The sequence below is a fragment of the Trichoderma harzianum genome (genome assembly GCF_003025095.1).
Source record: "Trichoderma harzianum CBS 226.95 unplaced genomic scaffold M431scaffold_4, whole genome shotgun sequence".
Taxonomy (NCBI): domain Eukaryota; kingdom Fungi; phylum Ascomycota; class Sordariomycetes; order Hypocreales; family Hypocreaceae; genus Trichoderma; species Trichoderma harzianum.
The window spans coordinates 1,595,985-1,619,334 of NW_020209252.1; the positions used below are offsets into that span (position 1 = coordinate 1,595,985).

At 49.1% G+C, this 23,350-nt stretch overlaps 9 protein-coding genes across 9 annotated transcripts; 5 read left to right on the top strand and 4 right to left on the bottom strand.

Annotated features, from left to right (window-relative positions):
• Positions 1-153: 153 nt before the first annotated feature.
• On the bottom strand, positions 154-1,215 carry M431DRAFT_37316 (hypothetical protein; the record flags this gene model as incomplete). The annotated part of the gene is made up of 1 exon (XM_024914659.1): positions 154-1,215. A coding segment is annotated over one exon (1,062 nt), but the record flags the coding sequence as incomplete, so codon positions are not given.
• Positions 1,216-2,273: 1,058 nt separating this feature from the next.
• Positions 2,274-3,455, top strand: M431DRAFT_480404 (hypothetical protein; the record flags this gene model as incomplete). The annotated part of the gene is made up of 1 exon (XM_024915861.1): positions 2,274-3,455. One exon carries the CDS (start codon positions 2,274-2,276, stop codon positions 3,453-3,455), a length of 1,182 nt encoding a protein of 393 aa, XP_024776438.1.
• M431DRAFT_112045 (hypothetical protein) lies at positions 3,441-5,616 on the bottom strand. Its single transcript, XM_024911816.1, has 2 exons — positions 5,416-5,616; positions 3,441-5,360 (listed from the first exon to the last, which is right to left on the bottom strand). The coding sequence occupies exons 1-2, from the start codon at positions 5,480-5,482 to the stop codon at positions 3,580-3,582; spliced, it is 1,848 nt and encodes a 615-aa protein (XP_024776439.1). The 5' UTR covers positions 5,483-5,616; the 3' UTR covers positions 3,441-3,579.
• A 1,183-nt stretch (positions 5,617-6,799) lies between these two features.
• On the top strand, positions 6,800-8,506 carry M431DRAFT_139305 (hypothetical protein). The gene is made up of 2 exons (XM_024912591.1): positions 6,800-7,279; positions 7,342-8,506. Exons 1-2 carry the CDS (start codon positions 6,917-6,919, stop codon positions 8,344-8,346), a joined length of 1,368 nt encoding a protein of 455 aa, XP_024776440.1. The 5' UTR covers positions 6,800-6,916; the 3' UTR covers positions 8,347-8,506.
• Positions 8,507-8,965: 459 nt separating this feature from the next.
• On the top strand, positions 8,966-11,098 carry M431DRAFT_80001 (hypothetical protein; the record flags this gene model as incomplete). The annotated part of the gene is made up of 4 exons (XM_024922890.1): positions 8,966-9,219; positions 9,289-9,703; positions 9,796-10,217; positions 10,273-11,098. 4 exons carry the CDS (start codon positions 8,966-8,968, stop codon positions 11,096-11,098), a joined length of 1,917 nt encoding a protein of 638 aa, XP_024776441.1.
• A 71-nt stretch (positions 11,099-11,169) lies between these two features.
• On the bottom strand, positions 11,170-15,530 carry M431DRAFT_550905 (glycoside hydrolase family 18 protein; the record flags this gene model as incomplete). Its single annotated transcript, XM_024921325.1, has 7 exons — positions 11,170-12,498; positions 12,567-13,255; positions 13,316-13,733; positions 13,786-13,964; positions 13,997-14,266; positions 14,444-15,197; positions 15,331-15,530. 7 exons carry the CDS (start codon positions 15,528-15,530, stop codon positions 11,241-11,243), a joined length of 3,768 nt encoding a protein of 1,255 aa, XP_024776442.1. The 3' UTR covers positions 11,170-11,240.
• Positions 15,531-16,483: 953 nt separating this feature from the next.
• M431DRAFT_80448 (hypothetical protein) lies at positions 16,484-17,458 on the top strand (the record flags this gene model as incomplete). The annotated part of the gene is made up of 1 exon (XM_024922945.1): positions 16,484-17,458. One exon carries the CDS (start codon positions 16,484-16,486, stop codon positions 17,456-17,458), a length of 975 nt encoding a protein of 324 aa, XP_024776443.1.
• Positions 17,459-17,638: 180 nt separating this feature from the next.
• On the bottom strand, positions 17,639-18,334 carry M431DRAFT_493241 (hypothetical protein; the record flags this gene model as incomplete). The annotated part of the gene is made up of 1 exon (XM_024917089.1): positions 17,639-18,334. The coding sequence occupies one exon, from the start codon at positions 18,332-18,334 to the stop codon at positions 17,639-17,641; it is 696 nt and encodes a 231-aa protein (XP_024776444.1).
• A 2,784-nt stretch (positions 18,335-21,118) lies between these two features.
• M431DRAFT_3886 (hypothetical protein) lies at positions 21,119-23,014 on the top strand (the record flags this gene model as incomplete). The annotated part of the gene is made up of 1 exon (XM_024914773.1): positions 21,119-23,014. The coding sequence occupies one exon, from the start codon at positions 21,119-21,121 to the stop codon at positions 23,012-23,014; it is 1,896 nt and encodes a 631-aa protein (XP_024776445.1).
• Between the last annotated feature and the right edge of the window lie 336 nt (positions 23,015-23,350).

Genomic DNA, 23,350 nt, shown 5'->3' on the forward strand with positions numbered 1-23,350 from the left:
TATCATGGGGTTGGATGACGGAAATAAACCGGTGTCTCAGTCATGTTACGGGATATGAATATCCCCCTTTATTCTCTTCAGCCGGGTTTGCTCCATCACATGTAAGAGTATGACGGACAACTCCTCAATTAGTGGTCCATTTAGTCTTTCTAATTAATATTGCTTTGCTAGCTCTATATCTCCTTGCCTCTCCAGAATCCGCCGCACCAGACTATCGTTGATGGGCGTCGGTACCCCAACCTCCCTCCCCCTTCGACACCAGTATCCATTGATGAACAGGATCTCTGTCTTCTGCCCCCGCCGTAAATCTACCACCATCGAGCAAGTTGTCTCTGAGTTTGCACGAATGATGCCATTCACTGTTGTCTCCAGCTTGTCAACTGAGAAGCGCTCCGATATGCCAGGTATCCCCCGTAGCTCTGGAAGTGCTTGTATGACTCGAGAAATTTCTGTGAGCAGAGCTCGACGAGTGTCAGGGATGGTGAACAAAAACTTGTTTTTGGCATCACTGAGAGCGCAGAGAGGATTACAGAAAGCGTTGACGGCGAGCTTCTCTAACTGGATCTGGAGAATGTCCAAGGTGGAGTACGTCGTAGCGTTGAACCTCGGGACAAGGGGAAGGGCTTCCAGCAGGTATGACGGCGCGGTTGCTTCTGTATTAGACTGTGATCGAGGAACAAGCCCCAATGATGTAGCGGAAAATCCAGTGTGCGTAATGTCAAAGGGGGCATTCAGTGTGACTCCGTGTGAGATGACGCCGGTGAGATAGTTTGGCCTTGTGGCTGGATCGGTGAACACTTCTTCGTTGGCAGCTTCAACCATACCAGATCCGTTTTGTAGAAATAGTATGTGCGAGGATGCGTTTAAACGGTGTTTTAGTGGCTTGAGCGCTGCTGTTGTTTGCGCACCCTTGACTGAAACAATGAGGTGGTCGATGATGTCGTCTTGAACGACTGGGCTTGATCCTGGCTCTGTCTGAACGCGATGCCATTCCCCGTTATCCAAGACTTCGACGTGATAATTATCGCGGTACACGACTTCTCCTTCTACCGTTTCTAATCGTATTTTGCGACCTCTCTTGATATACTCGTTGACGAGATTTGGCCGATGTAGTAACAAGGTGATGGAGGGCGTCAGAGGGGCTGGTATCCCTGCAAGGCAATGCGCTGCAAAGGTACCAATGCTACCGAGTCCCAAGACATGTACTCTGGGTTGACTACATGTAGCCTCTGGAGCCATTGTATTCATTCCTCATCCAAATCGCGGCCTTGGATGTATACGTGTGGAAGGTGTTTAGCCAACATGATCTGTACGGTGCCATGAGACATTCACCTGTTTTGAACGAAGAGACAGCAATCACATGTAACGCATTTGGCTTTCTTACAAAAATACTACGAAGTAGAACATCTCTTTTGAGTGCCCGTTGGATTGTAAAGTTGAGGGTGATCTATATGATATCGACCCCACCATAGACGCCTTTACAACTCATTGCAGAGCATCGTAGGGCGTGGTATTTTACTTTTGATCGTGGGTTCGATTCTTTTGAACAGCTGTCCATAGGCACATAGTCAGTGTCATCGAGTCAGTTGAGTGTCTTTGAGTGTCTTTGAGTCTCTTTGTGAGCCCACAGCGCAATGCAATGGGCGCAGGGCGCGGAATCATTATATCACGGAATCGAAACCGGAGTGGAGCGGACGCATCTCGGCGGAGACGCCGATGGCCGCCGATGCCGTTCACGGCCCAGATTTCACGCCCTACGCCTTATGCTCCCTGCAACTAGCACTCAAGCTTGACCCTAAATCAACAAGTTTAGATGCAGACTCGGTAAGATCGCCAATTTCAGGTTAGGTCCGCGCATCACTTACAACTGCTTCACTACGCGGCGAAAAGACTCTAGAAGACCCCCAAGCACAATGTATGCAGTCGGCAATCTTGGAGAGAGTGAGCGGTAAGAGTACAGGTATGCTTACAGATGGTCACGGCATGTCCATCAAAATGCCGCTCCGAAAAGCACGCCCTACTCCCTACCTGCTCGATGCTGGGAATCGCCGGTGCTTCACTCAGCTTCACTGGCTCCCTAACCTCCATCTTCAGATAGATCATAAGATACACGCTGATGAGCCAATTTGATACAATGCTCTTATTCAAGCTTTAAAAGTACAGGTCACTACTAATATCGCGATGTGATCCTACTCCAAGGCCGGTAGCTTGAGTAGATATTCTCAACTGCGGCATCCCCAATAATATCTTCCCTTTAAATCGCCTTTACAAAAATGGCAGTTGAAACTTCTCCCGCGCCTTTAGACGCATCCAGACTCGAGATCAATGCCGTCCCCAATCCCAATCCTGCTCCAGATATCGATGACCCAGACGTTATGAAAGTCAAGACATTCACGGACCGCATGATAACGGCTTCTTGGACCGAGGAGAGAGGTTGGGCTAATCCTCAGGTGGTTCCTTACGGACCCATCTCCCTGATGCCCTCAGCAAGCGCCTTACAGTACGCGACCCAATGCTTCGAGGGTATGAAGGTCTTCCGTGGTTATGACGGCCGTCTCCGTCTCTTCAGGCCTCTGTACAACTGCGAGAGGATGCTCAAGTCAGCGACGCGCATCTCCCTTCCAGCATTCGATCCGCAGGAGTTGCTCAAGCTAATCCACAAGCTCTGCGAGCTCGAAGCGCCAAAGTGGTTGCCCAAGGATAAACCTGGGTCGGCGTTGTATCTCAGACCAACCATGATCGGGTCAGATTCAAGCTTGGGCTTCAAGGTGCCGGAAGAGGCGCAGCTGTACATCTTCATGGTATACTGGCCGGGTCCTAAGCTAGTCACCGTGAATGGCGGAGCTGCGCTCCAAGCAGGAGCACGGTTGTTAGCGAGCAGCGTTTCTGCAGTTAGAGCTTGGCCTGGAGGCACTGGATCAGCCAAAGTTGGAGGAAACTATGGACCAGCGCTTGCGGAACATGGTCTGGCCAAGAAACAGGGCTACGACCAAGTGCTTTGGCTGTTTGGACCCGATCGCCAGATCACTGAGGCGGGTGCAACGAATATCTTTGTAATATGGAAGACACTTTCCGGCGCTCTTCAAATGGTCACACCACCATTGGACAAGGACGGCCTGATACTGGCTGGTAACACGCGGCGCAGCATCATAGAACTGGCACAAGATATGTTTTCCACGGAGACTGCAAGCAAAGAACTGCAGTGCGAGGTGCTAGAAAGAAAGATTACTATGAGTGAGGTCGAGGAGGCGTCTAGCAACGGCAGACTAATGAGCGTTTTTGTGGTTGGAACGGCGTTTTGGATCCAGGAGGTCAGCGAGATTGGCTTCGATGGTAAGAGTATCGAGGTGGACATTGGTGTAACGACACATGTTCCGTTGTTGAGGGAGAGAATGACCGAGATCATGTTTGGGAAGAGGGAGAGTGATTGGGTAGACATTGTTCAGGAGTCATGATAGAATGCATTGACCTCTCTATGAACCACTCGATTTGTTAGAAGAATTTGAGGGTGAGCCAAGGCATGACAGTAACTAATTACATTCGAAGGCCATGTGAAGATTGTACATGTTTCAGCATAGCTTAAGCTGAATCCTCCTTGCTTACCGGTGCGTTATTGAGATGACGGTCACGAAACAGCGAGAGCCAGTAGTCATCATCAGCAATGGTCTGATCCCATGGGTCTACAGAATCAAACATGATCCGCCTAGCCTCGTCCTGAAACATCCTATCCGTGGGAATAATACCTAGTCTCATTTGTTCCTGAGCATAACGACCTAGATGTAATGCCAGGACCTCGGGAAAGGTCATGGAACTAGTTTCTTCACTGAACGGGTTCAACAACGCTGGCTGGGTTGCCAACTCGGGAGAAGGCCCAGGACCACAGATTGGTGAGGCCGTGCGTCCGCCATCCCATATTCCTAGGCTCTGCTCCGTTGCTTGCTGGATCTGGGAGAGATGATCCTTCGTCCCGTGGCTGGTAACCGAAAACGGAATTAAGGCTCTTGACTCGGCCCCGATGAGATACGGGGGCATTGCATGTGTGACCTTGACTGAGACGGAAGACTCAAAGCAGTGTTCTCCTTTCCAGTTGTCCATTGTTGCGCCTTTGCGGAAGTGCTTTGTTAAATGATCGACTCGTTCTTGCCAAGTCTGCATGCGGATGTTACAGAAGCCGCACCTTGATGACACTGGAGGGCCTTGATCTTTCCAGGAATCAATGATAGGCAGAGTTTCAACGTGATGCGCGAGCCGTAGATGTTGAACAAGGTGATCTTTGCGGCTGAAAGTAGGGGTCTGTCCCTGACTCTCACAGGCACCGTGATTATGAGAGTCGAGATGCTTTGCATTAGGATCAAGCATGCTACAATATGCGCAGTGTGCTCTCCCAGTTTCAGGGGAGATCACCGTGCCGCCGAATGGAGCGCATCGCCAGCGCTCGAGGTTGAGATGGAGTGATTTTTCATGTCTGGCCCAGTCATACTTGCTCTTGAATGAATCACAGCAGAATGTGCATGGAAATATCCTCTTGTCTTGGTCTTTGTCCTTCTTCTTTGTTGTATTTGCTCGAGTTCGTTTCGTCACCCTGCTGCGGGAACGACTGTTCGAACTTCGAAAGGTTGCCGAGCTAGTCGAGGCGTTAGAAGCTGAGGAATAGCTAGTGCCGCTCCCGAAGCTAATGGTTGAGGCTGCGCAGCTGCCGATTCCTTGACTATTGAGGCTTCCAGCTGAGGAGGATGAGCGAGTCTGTAAGGGTGTATGTTTCAAAGCATCAGCAATGGCAGACAAAGAAGCCGGTTCGGTTTCGGGTGGTGACTCGCGCCATCTCTGCATCGGATCTAAAGCATCAGCAACTACCGTCGAGTTTGCGATGTCTATCGGTGGTGGAAGGGTTGTTTGATATTGTTGGCTGCGAAAATATCGGCTCCGTCGTCTCGGGAGGCCACGCGGCTGATTTTCAGCTGCTGGAGAGTATTGAAGCATCTCAGCAGGTCCATAGGCGTGTGTCCTCCTAACTGACGTCTCATGTCTGTCCCCTCCTTCGGTCTGTGATGCATAATTATGTGCTAGGCTTGGTTGTAGAGAGAATGATGGTGTCTGCCAGCGGGGCTCATTGAGGCTAGGATCTATCATGTATGTTGGGGGAGTGACATTTGATTCTATCGAATCAGCAAAGATTGATCGATGTCCATCAAAGAGCCCTCGATTGTACAAGTTCTCATCGATCGATTCTTCATAAGAAGATAGCTGGAATGGAAGGAAATGATTTCCTGACAGGTCTAGATTCTGTGCGCCGGTTGTCTCGTGGTCGGTCTCTGTGGCAAGTCCTAGGCAAGCGAGGTCAAGTTGCGAGAATCTCACGACTATTTCTATGAGCACTGGCTGTGATGTCATTATAGTTTGGAGAAGAAGACTTACCATCATCATCGAGATTCTCTACTGATTGCCATAGCCCTGTGCTGGTGTCATCATTGGGTTGCGCCATTGAATTTGGTTAATACGATAATCTCCTAGATCAAAGCTTCTGGGACAATAGGTGCGACCCCCGAGGAGGCGGAACTCGTGACCTATGGAAAAATGACACAGAGATGCGATTTTAGCAAACTCGGTGAGTTTGGCATGTTTGATGAAGGATTGAAGATTGGCATGACGGGGATCTTCCGGTCATACGGAACCCTGTCTCCATTTGGCTTGCCGCGAATCGGACTTGGCTGGCCCCATCTGCTTAACCTGACTGGATCAAGTATCCATAACCAAGCGGGACACTGTAACTGGGAGACAATGAAAGACGAGGTAATAATATCACGAATGGTAGACTCTTCACAAAATGGACTACAACTAGGAAATTTTTGATAACAAAATAATTCATATGACAATTCTGTACTTTCTAGGGTGACCAGCCGGCTCTTGGCCTTAGTGAAACCAACTCCTAGACCTATTTGCTAATAGACATGTTTGGTAACTTATCGCCTTTTTCTTTAAACCACCTGACAACTATAAACATGCTCGTTTCATTTGCCGACATATTAACTCTCTCGAATACGGTTGGCCTCCAGGCCTATCGACAGGGGTAATACGCTCGGGTATATCCGCACTTATTAGTTACTGGTCGAATGCCCTCAAAGCCAAAAATAACGGCCCAGTTCGGTATTTTCGGTACCCACATGCCGGCAGACCGCACCACAAGCGTGCATGACGTTTATCTCGTTCTCGCTTCTGCTAGTTTTGTCTTCGGTTGTTAGCCTTGTGGCCGTTTGCTTCGGCATACTGATAACTAAGTTGCCTCGGTCACGAATGCGGGTCTATTTGCCTACTTTAATCCTACCGCCTTGGCTGGCAAAGGTGAAAAAGCTTGGTGTACATGAAGTAATGGTGCAGCTGGCAAAGAAGTTGATGACTCCTATTTCCATAAGTGACTGAAGCCTAATAGGTGGCGCAATAAAGCCAACATTGAAGTTTCAGCGATTGGTAAGAAAAACCTCCTCAGCAGAAGAGGCTTGGCATTTTAGAGATGTGATCGCTACGTGGAGGGATGAAAAGTTCTATCTTCCAGCCGTAAGGCTGTTCGGAGGCCATACCGAAATTGCCGGATCTGCAACAACCCGCTACTCCACCGTCTAAATCCTTTGGCGCCCTGTTGATATTGGCAGAATGGAGCTGAGCCAAGATGGACGGATCTCGCCATGATCTTGTAGAAGCGAAGCTGAGAAATCAAGATCTGCCGCTGAACAATCAAGCTTAATTTGAATTTGTCCGTGTCGTCATATGCTGCAGGCGAAAAGAATCCTTCCGAGGGGCTGCTGGCACTTATATAAAACGAAGCCACTCAAACGACCAAAGAATTGTTTTGCAACTACAACTTCATCTCAACAAACTTGAATTGATTTCATCCTACGCAACACTATAGTAGCCGTACAAGATGGCCGCATACCTTAACCAACGCATACCTCACCCTCACATTGCCCACCCTCACCACGGCATCACCGTCTCACGAGCCGGAACACCTGCTCCCGAGAAGAATGAGAAATGTTCTGCGCCAATTCCAAACGTCGCTGCCAAGGGCGTCCCATTCTTTACACCTGAGCAAGATCCGGTAGCTGGCAGCGCGACCGCTGTCCAAGCATCCGGCAATCCTGTCCCCAAACTTTTCACGCCGATCAAAATCCGTGGCATTGAAATGCCAAACCGTATCTGGGTCAGTCCCATGTGTCAGTATAGTGCACACGAGGGCTTCCATACACCTTGGCATATCACCCACTACGGTGGTATGGCTCAACGAGGGGTAAGTAATTTCATCTAGAGTTTCCTTCTTCCATCTACAGTGAATTAATACAAATCACTTAGCCTGGTCTCATCATGCTTGAAGCAACTGCCGTTCAAGCCAACGGCCGCATCACTCCGGAAGATTCAGGCATCTGGCTTGATGCACATGTCGATACTCTGAAAAAACATGTCGACTTTGCCCATAGTCAGAATGCCAAGATCGGGATCCAACTTGCCCATGCTGGCCGCAAGGCTTCAACAGTTGCACCTTGGCTTAGCTCTGGAGCTACAGCTACCGAGGCGGTTGGTGGCTGGCCAACTGACGTGGTTTCATCAGGTGATGAAGCCTTCAACGAGCATTACCCCAAACCCCGAGCCATAAGCCTAGCTGAGATTGCACAGCTGAAGAGGGATTACCTTTCTGGCGTGCGTCGAGCTCTCTTGGCCGGGTTTGATGTAATCGACTTGCACTTTGCCCATGGTTACTTGGTCTCCAGCTTTCTCTCGCCTGCTGTCAACCACCGTACAGACCAGTACGGAGGAAGTTTTGAAAACCGTACCCGCCTCGCTCTTGAGATAGTTGACGCAGTAAGGGAGGTTATGCCCAAGGAGATGCCCTTATTTGTACGCATTAGCGCTACCGACTGGCTGGACACGAATTCGGAATGGACCGGTCCAAGCTGGACTGTGGAGGACAGCATCGAGTTTGCCAAACTTCTGGCCCAGCGCGGAGTTGATGTACTGGATGTCTCGAGCGGTGGTAACCACTCACACCAGAAGGTTGTTGGCGGTCCTGGGTATCAGGCACCGTTTGCAAAGGCAATCAAGGCTGCAGTCGGGGACTCTATGCTGGTGAGCTCTGTGGGGAGCATCAAAACGGGACAGGTGGCACAGGAGATTATCCAGGGCAAAGACGCTGACGACACGCCGCTGGATCTGATTGCTGCTGGTCGGATGTTTCTGAAGAACCCGGGTTTAGTGTGGCAGTGGGCGGACGAGTTGGGTGTTACGATCAACATCGCCCACCAGATCGGATGGGGTTTTGGCGGGAGAGCAAAGAAGACGACAAAGCTCACAATTCCTTGAATGCATGTAGCGTCATAGTTATACATAGTCCCTCTCTATCTCGGTGCGAGACTGAAGAGAGCTCTGGAGCAGATATTCATAAAAGCATAGGGAACCACGAATAGCAATGATGAAATACGATCTTGACGGCGATTTTCTTGCACTTAACAAATACAATTTTACCGACATTTTCTCCCATTATAGAATAAAATCCATTTCCTAAGTACAACAATTGAATATTGCTACAGAGTATTCACAGTTGACGTACCTAGAGGTTAAGTTATGCTTACCTCCATTACTACAATCCATGAAAGATAAGCTACATGAGTAATCGGGATGATCTAATGAGAGAACTTTCACTCTTAAGCATGTGGACAAATCTAGGAACTAGATTGGAGAAATAACTCAACTTCTCCGTCCATCTCCAACTAAGGTAGGATTCGCTTTGTGGCGCCATATTTGCGTTGCCGCCGGAGTCTTCGGTAACTTCGGCTCCGTCTCCGAGCCGCCAAAATCTATGACCAGGTGGTTGTCGGAGATGTCGGTCTTGACTCCGTAACCGAAGAGAGCTTCATCTTGTCCTTTACTTTCTCACCCTGCATATTGCCACGTCATTCCAAACGAGATATCAACTCCCGAAATGAGCCGACGGCGCAGTAATACGAGCTGGTCCTCTCCGCGGGGAGATGCCGCCAGCCCATCCGTCCTAGCGGGCACCGATGCTGGTAGAGGCGATAATATCGGATCAGCCCGTCGCCCGCGTGCCCCAACAGCTTGTCTGGTGTGCCGTGCTCGCAAGGTCAAGTGTTCTAATGGCAAGCCGTCTTGCGCTGGGTGCGCCCGGCTTGGCTGTGAATGCGTGTATCCCGAGCCTCCAAAATACGCGCTCCAATCGTATGTATCATCCCTTATTGTTGGGACATGAATCCAACGGCCACTTACATGCATTAGCACTCCATCTAGTTCCAGCCAGAGCAATTCAGAAGTTCTAGATGCTCTGACTGAAATCCTGAGGAGGCTACCGCCAGCCACAGAATCAAGGCCCGAGGTACAGGTTGTTGGCTCTGCTTCGACCAGTTCACATGCATTTACAGCTATGGGCCATGTTTTCGAGTGGCCAATATTCGCTATGAATAAATCCTCCCGTGGTGTAGCCTTCGGCGTGTTAGGAACTAGTCAAATGCAAGAAATGAGTTGCGGAGCGAGTCCAGCGTTTGGAATGCCGCGGCTAGATGGCGAAGAAATTTCTGCATTGTTGACAAGGTTCTTGAGAATGGTCCATATAATGAATCCTATTTTGGATTGCACTACTCTGATGAACTATGGGAGGACCATTGCTGAACTTGGTCCACAGTGGGACTCTCAGACTTGTCTTGTGGTAAGCTAGCATGCCCCCTTTTCTGGTCAGGCGGCACATTGATACTGTACATCCCCGTCCAATTGGTGTTTGAGAAGGCTAACTTTGCATAGCTTGTTGCTGCGGCGTTGGGCGCAATTGCCGACTCATTCAGTTCCTTCGCAGACACAGTAGAGACTCTTTCAAGCTCTTCTTCACGGCAAGACGGAGCCCAATCCCGTCAAAGAGCAGAGTCGTATTATCAGTCCGCCAGAAGGCGATTTGGACTGCTTGGCATAAGTCTTACAGCATGTCACTGCCATTTATTATCCGGCATATATCTTCTGTATACCTTGCGTCCAATAGAAGCTTGGAACGCGTTCTTTCAGGCTTCATCCCTATATACCGTCTATCTCAAAGGTCAAGCTGCGGTGCGTATTACAAATGAGCTAGACAGTGTTGATATGGACATGCTGCCCGACGAGCACGACTGTCATGACGAGTTGAGGGAGTGCCTTGAGCAACGACTGTATTGGAGTTGCATCAAGTCCGAAAGGTTAGCCCCCATGCAAGACATAGCACGTGAATACGATGCTGATTATGAAATCAAGTGAAATTTGTGCCGAGGTCGAATTACCTAAATCTGCTCTACATACCATGGACTACCCCTACCAATTCCCTTCGCCTCCGACACCAAAGAGCGTGGACGGCTTAGATGACAGCCAATACCATGGCACATCAGCATTCTCCGGCGCCACTATCTTATCATCTTGCCCTCCCCCAACTGAGATTCAAGATTTCAAAGAGCTTCATGAGAGCTCATGGTTTAACTACCTCTCGGAGATTTCGCTCTCGCGGCTCTCAAATAGCGTCGACCAGGCGTTTTATATGACATCTCCAGCTTCCTGGGCGAGCATGAATTTACTCGACATGATAATCATGGCATGTGGCTTTGAGGAGCAGATAGAGCGATGGCAAGAAACCCTCCCTCAACCCATTGCCTCTTGTTTTGATAAGTCGTTGGATTTGTCGACAGTCAGTGAGCTTCAGCTAGCTCCCTGGCTACGCTCGGCCAACATAAAATTGCGTATCTACCGCCCATTCCTATATTGTCTTGCACACAGGAGAGACAAATGCTGGCCGGTTGATGATGCCGTACGACAACTGGCCCAAAAGGCGGTGCTATTATGTCTCGACCCTTTGTTCAACTTTGGATTGAGGCATAGAGACGCAGGCATGTGGTTCAGGTGTCGCGAGACAGCTTGTCGTGCACTGATACTCATCTGTGCAGGCAAAGTTGGGCTTTTACAGAAGATGGATCTTGAGCGGCACGCGCAGGAAACATTGAAGGTGTGTCTTGCGCATTTGCGGTATTGGGAGACAGAGGCAGACGATGTTAGATTGGCCCGTCAGGCTCTCGAGAAGGCCATTTCATGATGAGATGTCACGCAAGAGTCGGGTGGTATAAACAGAGAAATCAGAAATATGTCATTCAGTTTGATCCTTAAGTGCGGGCATTTTACCCCTGGTCAGAATCGATGCATTCAATTATATCAACATCCCATTCATGTCAAGGTAATTAAAACCTGCACATTCCTCCACGGACATTATCAATCTTGGCCAAATCATCCTTAATCGACCCCAACTTTCCGATATCATCCTCCTTCATCCCTCTCCTCTCATTAGCAGCCTTTGACCACGCCGAACGGCTCATGCCTGCACCCGCCAGTGTGCTAAACACAGCCATAAAGGCATTACTAGGATCCTGCACAATGCTGTAAGCCAGCAGACCAGCCTCTCCCGCAGCCTCAGCCATCTCCAAGGCAGAGCGGATAGCAACCATGCTACTATCCACCGCTTCTCCTACAAAGGGGATGAAGAATAGAATGGCGCCGATAAAGTTGGCAATCATCTCCTCTCGCTCTTGCTTTTTGATATCATCAGCCTCCTTGACAACTTTTTCCATGCTCGCCACGGCGAGCGCCATCGTCAAGGCCGGCAGAGAAGCCGCATCGGCCACATCCGCCATGTCGAGTTGAGAGTCCAGGGAGCCAATGGCCCGTAGTATCCTGAGGTTGGCGAGCAAATCTTGAGATTTGTCAAACGATTGGCCAATCACGTCCTTGGGGTTGAAGACCTTGATGTCGCTGGCAGCTTGAGGATAGTTCCAGAACCAATCATCGTGTTCTCGCTGACATTCCCTGATATCCTCTTTGAACTGACAGCCCTCTGTGAGTTTTATATCAACATCACCAAACTCAATCCAATCTTTTTCAATTCCGTAATTATCATTGATGGCCTTGTAAAAGCCATCCGAGTCATTCAGAGTGTACGTCGTATTGGGCACCTGTGTGTTGAGCCAGTCGACATTATCCGGTCCATCCTTGTAGACTGTGGGACAGGTTATTGCATGGTTGCTAAGAAGACCATCCTTGCAGTCTGGTGAGTGGTCGCAGACTGAACTGCAAGCTACTACCTCGCAACTGGAACAGCATGTGCTATGGCTCGTCTCTTCACACTTGAAGAAATCATCGGCATGGCCGTTGCCCATGAAGGCGTTGATCTGAGTGGGGACCAGCTCGGTAGTGTACTCCTCGTAGATTTTGAATTTATCGTCATAGCCGCTGCTGACAAGATCCTTGTACTTGGCTAACGCGTCGGTCAAGATCTGGATTTCCACATCGACGATATACTGATCCATGCAGTAGTAGGGAATACTGCCCTTGTTATCTGTAAGCTGGTCTAGGCTGGTATAATTAGTGTCGCATTTTGCATAATAATTGTCATTAATGACGGCGACAAAGTTGTCATCAGGGCCCTCGTCCTCTTCAGAGTCACTAGATAAGAGATACATGTAAGCTTGCTGACGTTTATGCCATCATTGTGGGAAAGGGTAAATACTTACTCCACATACTCTTGCAAGTCGACAGCCCAGTCACTTGTTCCTGCAAAGTTGTACGAAGCATACAGAGTAGCCCGAGCTGTCTTGGTAGTGTCATTCATATACGCAACCCACTCGGTGTCGTTATAAACAAGAATGTCTGACCCAGCATCGGTCCACTGCTTGTTCACCTTGCCAAACAAGAGGATATCCTCGATTTCTGCGTTGGAGATGTAGCCACTGGTGTCCGTACAGCGGCCCTTGGCCGCATTTGATACTCTTGGGGTGCCAGTAAATTGGCACATGGGTCCTGTGCATCCGGCCTGAGCCATCTTGAACGATCGTCCGTAGCTACTGACTCCTACCACGACCTTGTTGGACGGCACGCCCGCCTTTGTAATCATAGATAAGGCATCTTTGGTCTCAGTGATGTTGACATGAGAGCGGAGACAGTTGCCAGTAGGGCAACCAGGGGAAGTCCACTTGTTGTTATAATCCCACTGGCCGTGTATATCATAGGTCATGTAGATGATGTAGTCAATCTTGGCTCCTACCTCCTTAATGGGGAAAGCCTTAAGGTACCAATAGGAAGCTGGGGCCGCGAGTGACACAGACTTGCTGCTGCCGAGGGCTGTCTTAAGAGCACTCAAAGTATCATAGTAGTCCTTTCCAGCATTAGCATCTCCGGCAGGGATATCCGGAATGTCCGGGGCCTTTGTGAAAGAGTTAGCATTTATTCTGGTCTCAACGTGGGAATTGAGAGTGTGACTTACGCCAGGATATTCCCAGTCAATATCAACACCATCTAGGTTATGCTGTTTGAGAAAGGCAACAATGTTATTCTGGAAAGTAGCTCTGTTTGCAGCTTTAGTGGCCTCGCGTAGAATGTTGTAAGTGCCCGGCTTAGTGCTAAAGTCCCACCCACCAAAGGAGATGATCTTCTTGACGGTGTTAGGCATGGCCTTGAAGCGGTTAAACTGGTCCTGAGCACCGCTAATATCAATGCCAAAGGTTGAAGTGACATTGGCAAAGGCAAAATGTATATGCGTGTACTGTGTTGTATCAATCTCGTCCACATCCATGTGTAGGCACTTGCGGTTCGAGTTCCAGGACTCATAGTAGGCAACTCGCATTGTCTTGGCCGGGGCCGAGCCATTGATGATGTCTCTACCGCAGCTGGAAATACCTATGCTTGTTAGAAAAAAGGCGTTGTATGCATGAATTTGTGTGTACTGATCACAACTTACATCCATTTTTGATAGCGCTTGTGCCTGGTGCACCAGTCGCCGATTTAGAGGCGACACAGAAGTCATCCGTAGTGCCGCACTGCCCCCAAATGTTGCAGCAAACATTCAAAGGGCAGGGATTTAGTTTGACCCAGTCGTCACTGGTTCCAGAGGTCGGTTTTTTAGTCCCAGGGACCTGCGTCCACAGACAGCGTTGGAAACAGATACGGGGAAAGGAGGCGTTCCTGTGCTGAGGCATATCTGCGCATCTTTGATAAGCACCTTACCACATCCATTCCAGCCCCATGTCTTCTTATTAAGATCTTCAATCTTGGCTTTAGTAAGCCCATGGGACGCAGCAATAAAATCACAGCCATCCTCTGCTTTGATGGTATATACAAAGCAAGACCCATCTTTGTTGGGCTTGGGGGTAATATCAGGCAACTTTCCATGGGTACAGCAAACTGGCTGGCCAGCTTTCATGGTCGAACAAAAGGTCTTGTCACCACTGTGTAGGGTGGTAAAGTCTGCGGCCTTGAGCCCGCACTTTGTCGCCATGGATGTGCAGGAATCCCCAGCGACAACAGACTTGGTCTTACAAGTGCCGTCAGAGTTGGCGGGAGGAATAGGGTCTGGCAGCGTGCCAGAAGAGCAGCAGACTACTTGATCAACGACAAGTGTGGTGCAGAAGTTCTTGGCAGGATTGAATTTCTGCAAATCTGCCTGGCTGATTTTGCATCGCGTGGCAACAGCAGCACAACCATCGTTAGGTTTGACCGTAGTGGTTTTACAAGTAGCTCTCGCGGCCAGTCTACGCTTTGTCCAGACGTGGGCCGCTTCTGACAGCGCTGATGAGGGAGATGAAGAAGAGATTGTGCTGTTGGAGCCTTGGACTTGACCAGGAACTCGCAGAGAGACTGTCATATAGTTCTCAAAGTTCCCAGCCACGCATCTCCCATCTGACCAGGTCCGTACAGTCTCTTGGACTAGATCCAAATCATTGGCGGGAGCTACAATGATTCCGACTGCGTAGTCAGCTCCACGACCATTGCTAGGGCAGAGTTGGACAATCTGGACTTCAGATGAGGTCTTTTTGTCTTCCACATCTTGCAAAAAGCGGCTCAAGATGTCGGCATGGATACCATGCTGGTATACTTCAGCGCCGGCGAAGAGACCAACAACAGCAGATTGAGAGTAACCAAATGTTAAAACATTCTCCGTGCAAGATGGCGCCTTTGTGCTCAGATGGTTTTGGACTTGGTGTCCCGCAGAGAGAATGTCGTCCAGAGAAGCACTGCTGCCGCTGCCGGTGGCGTCAGCAGGCTCGCCAATAGTGACAGAAGTCTGGACTATATCATGATTGGGCGTAGAGCAGACTGCGGCAACATCGTCTTTTGACATTGCCGAATTCTCCAGCTCGGAGCTGAAGCTATAGTCTGCTTACACCCTCTGATGGCAGTAACCGGTATCTGTTCCCCGTTGATGACAGTCTTCTGAATGTTGAAACTCAACAGCATAGTGTCATTGCAAGCCCCTAGACTGGCTGCATCAGGAAACAGGACCATGAAGAGTCGCCAGAGTCAGAGTCAATATCTTGGCACGACTCGGGGCATGGTTGGGGAGACGCTGTGCGATCATTTGCTGCACGCCACGCGTCTAAGCCTGGGTCTGAACGAGGCTCATGCTGATAGGCAGCAGTTGGTGCTATCGTTCCTGCTACCAGAAGGAGTGAGGTGAGGCAAGACGATAGAGAAACCACCATGATTGATAGGGAAGGGAGGTCTAACGGGCCTCAGCCGGTGATGAAGGAAGGTGAACCGTACAGAATGAGAGTGCTCAGAAATAGCTGTGAAAACGACTGGAAGCAGACTGACTGAAAAGAAAAGAAAAGAGTGTGTTGATGAAAGAACGAGAGAAAACTGACAGTGACAGATGAGAGTGGCCATGAAGAGAGAGAAGGAAGTCGATTTATTCAACGCAGCTTGGTATCTGAAAGACCACCGATAGACTCCGTCGGCCGGCAGAGGCAAAAATCTCTGCCATTCCGTATAAGCCGATTCATGATGCTCGGTATGTTTGCAAGTATCATCTGGACATGAAGTTACATGAAGATACATTTGGCTCCTGTAAGAGCCCTTCGGACCGGCCACCGGCTCGGCGTTGTTGGTTGCGCACAGTCACAAGCAAAAGGTCTTGTCCCTGGAAATTGCAATTCATGACTCAATCCATGGCGAGATCCACGATGAGATCCACGATGAGATCCACGATGAGATCCACGATGAGATCCACGATGAGATCCACGATGAGATTCATAAGCCCGATATAAAGATAAAATACTACTAGACGAGGCCGTCAGGGTTACATCGAAGCTTCAATTTAAACATGAATTGTTGGTTGTGCGAACATGTCCCCACTGGCGGACCCCTGCATCAGGACCCTTGTCTCCGTGACTCCAGTCCGAAGAGGCTATGTAACTGCTATTACAAACAGGTCCATCGTGAAAAGTTCCATGTGAACCGGTGATAGCCTTTTGGCCTGGACTGTTTCGCTATGAAAAAAAGGAATGTATTAATAGTGACATATTGAGTGTCCGCTCGTAGATGCTCTGTCTGCTTCTCCTCCATCCGTTTCTCCCGACTTGGGTATCCTCTCTTTATTCATTTCCAACCTTTTCATGTTGGAGAGCCGTCATTCTTTCACCAAAAGTCGTCCATCATGCAAGTCAAAATCTTGGCAGGCTTCTTTCTGCTCATCACCAGCGTCTTGGCCGGTGGTTACGCCGGTGCACTAGAACGTGTGTGGCTATTTTACGCCTATCAAATTGACGGGCTGAACGATAAAAACATCCAAACTCTTGGGTATTATTGCTTGAAATATGACCGCGCTCAGCAGAAATGCCTTAAGACAGGCAAAAATGATCCATGGAAGGCGTGCCGAGGCCAAATTGGGCCAGGCAAACGATGCAGCATGACTGCACTCCTCAACCAACTTGGCCGCGTAGGTCCCTATGACCAGCTTGTTGCAGACAGCGCGGGCAAGCCGTTGCCCCTAGACACGGCAGATCCTGACCCCCAGAAGACTGCGGAGAACTTTTATAAACATCAACAGGATCCAGCTTTTAAATCCCCTGGGGTCAAGAATTGGGCGCCATATAGGATACTGAAAGATGGTACTACGGACTACGTGAGTGCCATCGACAAGATTTCAGATGTTGTGGCCAAAACATCAGTAGAGGTTAGACTCAAAGCCGCAACAGCTGGTAAATCCCTGGACGATGCAACCGAGAAGCTGTTTTCACGTTTTGAAGAAACCAGCCGCCTGATCAAGACTGCCAGAATAGGCGACCATGGCCCCTACCTCATCGCTGCAGCGGAAAAGTTTTTGAAACCGCACGGCATCGATGTGAAAATAGAGGTTCTCGATCCACCGGTCAACCCTGTTGACAGCACAAGAAATTGGAAGACTGTCGATTGGGAAAAGACCATAGCCGCGGCCGTGGAAGCTGGGAAGGGTACTAGAGAACAGATGGAGAAATTGATGGACGATGCGAAGAAGGATTTCTATGATGCTCCAGTTGATGGTCGTACGGAAACTGAACTCGAAAAAGAAGCTCGTGATCAGGCCCGAGAGCACAGAGCGGCCATAACGGCTTTTACGAATGCACACAACAAAGCCGCAGGATGTATATAATGAGGATGAGAAAGAAGGCGAGAGAGATATTCGGGATGTAGACGGTTGAGAATTTTCAGATTATTGCTATTCAGTCGTGTCAGATGTAAACTTCATCGTGTACAAATATCTACAAAGAACATTAAGCTACTAATAAAACTCCCCCCATTACATGTATTCAATCAGGTGCTATGGCATGTCTTAGTCTACCTCTGCGCAATCTTCAATAAAAGTAATGGCATTGTCAACCACCCACTCCAACTCCCTATCAAAGTTATCCATATCCTCTACTAGCCCCCCCTTCCGCCACGCCCACTCATCCACCATCTCCACCTGGGCCTCAGTCAACATCCATCCCGTATGGACATTAACATATCTAACATTGTCCGGGTGACACGTTCCATAGTTCGCATATCCACACATCCCATAGCCTTCTGATAGAGCAAAGTGTAGCTCCCGCAGGGCCGTAAACATCTTGAAATGAGTATCTGGAAATCTGTGAAATAGGTCCTCCCAGTATTCACGATAACTCCCCGTTGGCACCGTAAACCGCAGCCGCTGAATCTCGGCCGCATGCGGGGCAAGCCCTCTCAACTTCTCGTCTTGGAGGCTGATCATGTCCTCGTCAAAGTTGACCCAGATGTACCGAGCCTCGGAGTCACCGGGTAAGGTGGTGAAGAAGGCTTTCCGGTAAGGGGCGAGTTGACGGGACTCTCGGCAGACATGCATGAGTTCGGCCTGTGGAATCATGGAGGCATAGTGGAGGTAGCTGTTCCCAAGCGTGTCTTTCTTTGGAGTTATGCGGATGTGGAGGAGACGTGGGTACACTGCCAAGGCCCAAATTTGGCTGCGAATCTCGGATGGGAGGCGCGGGAAGGGATGAAAGGTAGTGGCCATTGTGAGTGATTCTGTTGACTCAATGTGTTGTTTCGTATGTGTGGTCCCGCAAGTGAGCTGACTATCAAATTCTCAATGTCACAGCCAACAGCTGAGGGTGGGTAATAGTAAGAATTGCCGCGGACTTTGGTTCGGTCAAGGGAAGCAGTCGGTCCGGCGAAGCTGGCTGTGCTCTGCTCGATAGAAATTATATTCAGAAGAGAGTTGAGTCACATCATTGATCCATGGATCCATGGATGCTTTATCCGTAGATGTACGGAGCACGGCAGAGGCGCAAGGGTCCGAGCCTAGACGAGTCGAGCCCGCTTCGTTAACTGCATCCCCAAAGTCCCTTAGGGACCTGGACCCTGAAGATGCACTAAAGCACATGTTCTGGGCGGAAAGCGGCAGATCGTCTAGGGGACGCTTAGCGCACGTCCCACTAAAAGCATTCAGCTGCCAGTGCTAGCCGCATCTGGCTGCTCGTTCCGCGAATCCAGATCTTCGCAAATTGCCCGAGGCGCAGGCCAAGAAATTTCAAGATGCTCAACCAACAGCAACAAATCAAGCTTCCAAAAGAGTACCTAATTGATACCTAATATGAGCACTGAACTTGACTCCATTAGGTAGACAGCGCCCGTAAACGTTTTGGTTAATGCCAGTGAAGCTACACCGACGGCGAGAAATTTGGGTACATGTAGACAAGGTACAGGTATATGGCGGGCCTCGACATGTGAAGCGCTTCCCCGTTTACTGAAAGCTGCACGTGCAAACAGGCCCCAAAGCCAGGGTTGTGAGATGAGAAATAGAGTTGATGAAAACTTTTTTATTTAGCTTATCCCTCAAAAATGCAACTGTGTGTTGGGTTGTAAACCTCGGTCATCTTGTCGCGTGACCATCTTCATTCTTCCTTGTTACAGGTAGCCAAGGAGAGCCCATCTTCGTAGAGTCACCATCAGCCCAGCTTGGTTGTCTTCACCTTTGCCCCCTTCTCCTTTTTTTCTTCGTCTTCCTCTTCTTCAACGTTCCTTGTTTGCATTCCCAATTCACTCATTTCTTACAACTGTTAATGCCTACCCCCCAAACGCGACACTTGCGTAGAAAAACTTGACTCGTACACTCTCTCACAATGAAGTTCACAACCACCCTCCTGCTCAGTTCCACCATCGCCCTCGCCACAGCAAACACCTCCTCCAGTCTCCAATAGCAACCACTAACCGACGAGCCCCAATTCAAATATGATCCAAACACAATCTCCCCCTGCGTCCTGTGGTACAACAACATCGGCAGAGACTCCTGCGAATACACCCGCTCCGGGTTCGACATTTCTCCCGAGGACTTTCACAAGTGGAATCCTTCTGTCGGCTTAGACTGCAAGCCGTGGAACGTCGGGTCCTACTGCATCGTCAGCGAGGGGAAACTGGCTAACGGCTACCGCCTCTAAAGCAGCATCTACCAGCTCCAAGTCTGCTGCAGAGACTGCTACCTCCAAGACCGGTCCCATCACCACCAGTTCTAAAACTACTGCTGTTCAGGTTACGACAACCACTGCTACTGCCATTACCACTTCTAAGCAATCTTCGGGGGCAGTAAGAAACCGCGGCATGCTTATTTAAAATTGGAATAAACGGGAGGGTAATTTTGCGTTGGCTCAGGTGCACATACATGTAACCACCTGTTAATTCAAATGAATGCTATATTTAAGCTTAAATCTTATATTTACCAGCATATCGTTCAAACTCCACCACAAATTCATGTTCATATCAAAGTCACGTCAGCTATGTGTGTTCATACCTATTCGTCAACCTGTAATTAAACCTGCATTTTCCAGAAATTCAATCACCTTGATCACACTTTCACCCCATATATGACGAGGTGACATCCGTGGTTAGCGTATTGGTCAGGTATATATTTACAACGATCGTGCATATGCAGCTCTCCGCCTTGGCAACCTGCAATCGCGCATCCTCGGCTCGTCAGTCAAGATCTTTGCCAAGGCGCGCCTTTTCCTTGGCGAGTGCTTTTGCCATGAAGGGAATCAAGAAGCTGTTCATTACTGCATAACTTGTACGACTTGCCACCATTTGCAAATAGTTTTACTTTCCATCATCTTATGCCCACTCTGATGCCTGCCGAGCTCGTCGTGGAGATCCTTTTGTTCTCTCTTAATGCCACAAGAAACCTGGACCAGAATCATCTCTACCTACAAATGCACACCTGAACAAAGACCTGTAGCACATGAAAAAATTATAAAGTTACAGCAAACTTTGGGGCCAATCATCCCGACCCACCAAGGCAGATCTAAACAAAAGACTTTCCAAATCACAGCGCGTAAACACGATGGATAACTTCAGGTACGTTCTTTGTTGACGGAAGTGAACGAAATATAAATACTGCTCCATAGTTTACTTACGATAATATGATGCTTTGTAATAACGGTGGTACATGCTACATGGGATTTGGAACTATTGAATTCCTGCATCTTCCGGCTAAATCGGAAGAGCAGCCATTAATGTCTACCTCGTCTTAGATGCAGGGCGACAGAAAGCCACATGTACTCCCTGTATGCCACAAACATATACGCGTATGCGAAATACTACAAGGACTGCCTTGCGGGACAATGGCGAATCTGCCTTGCTATCATCGGATGAGTTCAGCCGCACGAGGGTCTTGAGTCCAAGGGTTAGCGCTCTCGCCAGTAAATATCGCAATTGTCTCCTCTTGTGCACTTCCCAAACCGTCGTCAAATACTAAAACTTCTTGTATCGTGCTCGTAATATTCATAAGCGACAAAACACGGATACTATGGCGGAGGCATCAGCTTCGCACAATCCCTTTGACGATCTCACTGCAGAGTTGAGCGATCTAAACCTCCGCCCGCCAGAGCAAGACGCAACCCCGCATATATCAAATAAACATGAAGACGATGGCCCGCGACCGGCTGATCCAGTTCGAGGAACCGGAGATACGCTAGACATTATCCCAAGATGTCACGGGGGCACCGCAATCAACTACTCCCTGGACTGGTATTATCTCCCAGACGTGTTCGACGACACCGCAGACTATTTGATATGCACAAGATGCCACGCCGATCACATCGAGGGAACTGCCCTTGAATCTCAGTTCAAAAAGATACAGTGGCCCGATGGCGAACTTGCCGTCTGCGGATTTCGTTTTCCTCGTATCAAAAATGTTCTCTGGCCCGAGGCTGTTCGGACAAACAGCGTGAAGGCTCTACGTGAATACATGACCAGGCGCCTGCAGTTCAAGAAATGTCCCGGTCAGACTATGACTGAGGATACCGAGGGCAGAGTCATCTATGGCATGATGGACAATGACATTGAGGGATTTGCCGCGTGTGAAGCCTGTATTGAGGATTATGTTGTTGGAACTAGCTTTGAGTCCAAGTTCGGTACTTATCCTGAAGGAATCTCGAAATTCAGTTGCGATTTGAGCGTCTCCTATGTTACGGGCGCTGTCGCTCCCATGTCCAAGCACAATAACTGGAACGGTTTCGTAAATACCGCGAGCCAACGTTTTCAACTTCCAGCCTGCAAAGGCGAGCAAATACGGACGGACGCTGCTGAATGGTATCTATCAAAGAACCACGCCATTAGGAACTTTCGGGTCTGCGAGACATGCTACTGGGACAAGTTGGCACTAACTCCCTTCAAACGAGAGTTCCAACGCCTGGACAACGACTTTGATCCGGAGATGTGGACTTGTGGACTGGCGGACAGGAATCTGTCAACACATATAGCATTAGGGGAAGCCAAAGAAAGGCACGATCTTGAAGTGTTTATAAAAGCGGCGCGGGTCATCTTCAGCCTCCCTCCTTGCACAGCAGACGGCATCCTCTACGGAAACTGGTGGACTGTGAAGGGGGGATGCGAAAAGTTCAACATATGCGAGGCATGCTATGCAGGGTATATCCAGACGAGGGACCTGGATCGTTTTTTCCAACCGTCGGATCGAGATACTGACAGTGCCTACGTGTGTGACCTCTGCCCTTCGACTCCGCGCTTCTCTCAATACATAATCAAGTTTGCGGAGGCGCTCGACCGAGGAGTCTTTTCTTATTTTTCAGAATTCGTCACGACTTTTGCGGGAGTGCCTTTTTGTCCCAAGATCAAGGAGTGTAGCAAAACGAAGTGGTGGGGATACCCAGAGGCTCAGTTCTGCCAGGAGTGTTATCTCGATTTCGTAGCTTACACGCCGTTGGCGGATTCGCTGCCCTTGAACGGAGAGTATATTGAGGGCACGACGCTCTGCCAGATATGGTCGCCACGTTTGCGGGAGATGTGGCTAGAGGTGTGTAATTCCGGCGAGCCAGGGTCCGAAGAGTCAGACGCCGCTCTGGAGCAGTTCAAGGCGTTCTGTCTACAGAGGGTTCAGATATACATGAAAACGATTTCGCAGATTGACGTGATTCGCGCTATGCAAAAGATCAAGCAGCAAGCCGCAATGAATAACGCGTTGCTCAGCATTCAGTACAACGGCATGGATGCAATGGCGAGCGTATTCGGCCAGAGAGATGGGTACAGTTACGGGAGTAGCAGCCTCGGATGGTTCGACACGAGTTATGGGGTTCAGTCGAAGCAATATTGGAACGATTTCACGAATGGGCTCTCGGATTCAAATCGAGCCGAGGACTGGGTGCGTATGGCACAGCTAGAGTCTATTTGGAAGCAGGTGGAATAATATATTGCCAACTCTTTATAATCTACTATTGTTAATTCCTGTGGAATTGAGAGTTTAAGGTTGTCTAAAGATGGAACTGCGCTGCGTGATGATTAGAGGTGATACTAGCTCTCGGTGTAAGTCACTTCGTACGCTTAAAAACAAGCAGAAGAATAAGTGAGAACTTGTAATAGGAGCTTACTACAGCTCTTCAACTAGGATATACATCATAGATTTAGAAGAATGAGGCATGGCAAACATGCGCCCCAGAACCGAAAATGTCGGAGATGCATTGGATTGAAGTCATATTGCAAGTGGCTTCACAAAGCAACTTAATCACTATTATCAACGAATCCG

Excerpts from the sequence above, each read along its gene's own strand:
- M431DRAFT_112045 (XM_024911816.1), bottom strand. The coding sequence starts at position 5,482 with ATGGCGCAACCCAATGATGACACCAGCACAGGGCTATGGCAATCAGTA. Across the intron at positions 5,361-5,415 it reads AGAGAATCTCGATGATGATG|TCGTGAGATTCTCGCAACTT; the intron begins GTAAGTCTTCTT and ends TCATAGAAATAG.
- M431DRAFT_139305 (XM_024912591.1), top strand. The coding sequence starts at position 6,917 with ATGGCCGCATACCTTAACCAACGCATACCTCACCCTCACATTGCCCAC. Across the intron at positions 7,280-7,341 it reads GTGGTATGGCTCAACGAGGG|CCTGGTCTCATCATGCTTGA; the intron begins GTAAGTAATTTC and ends CAAATCACTTAG.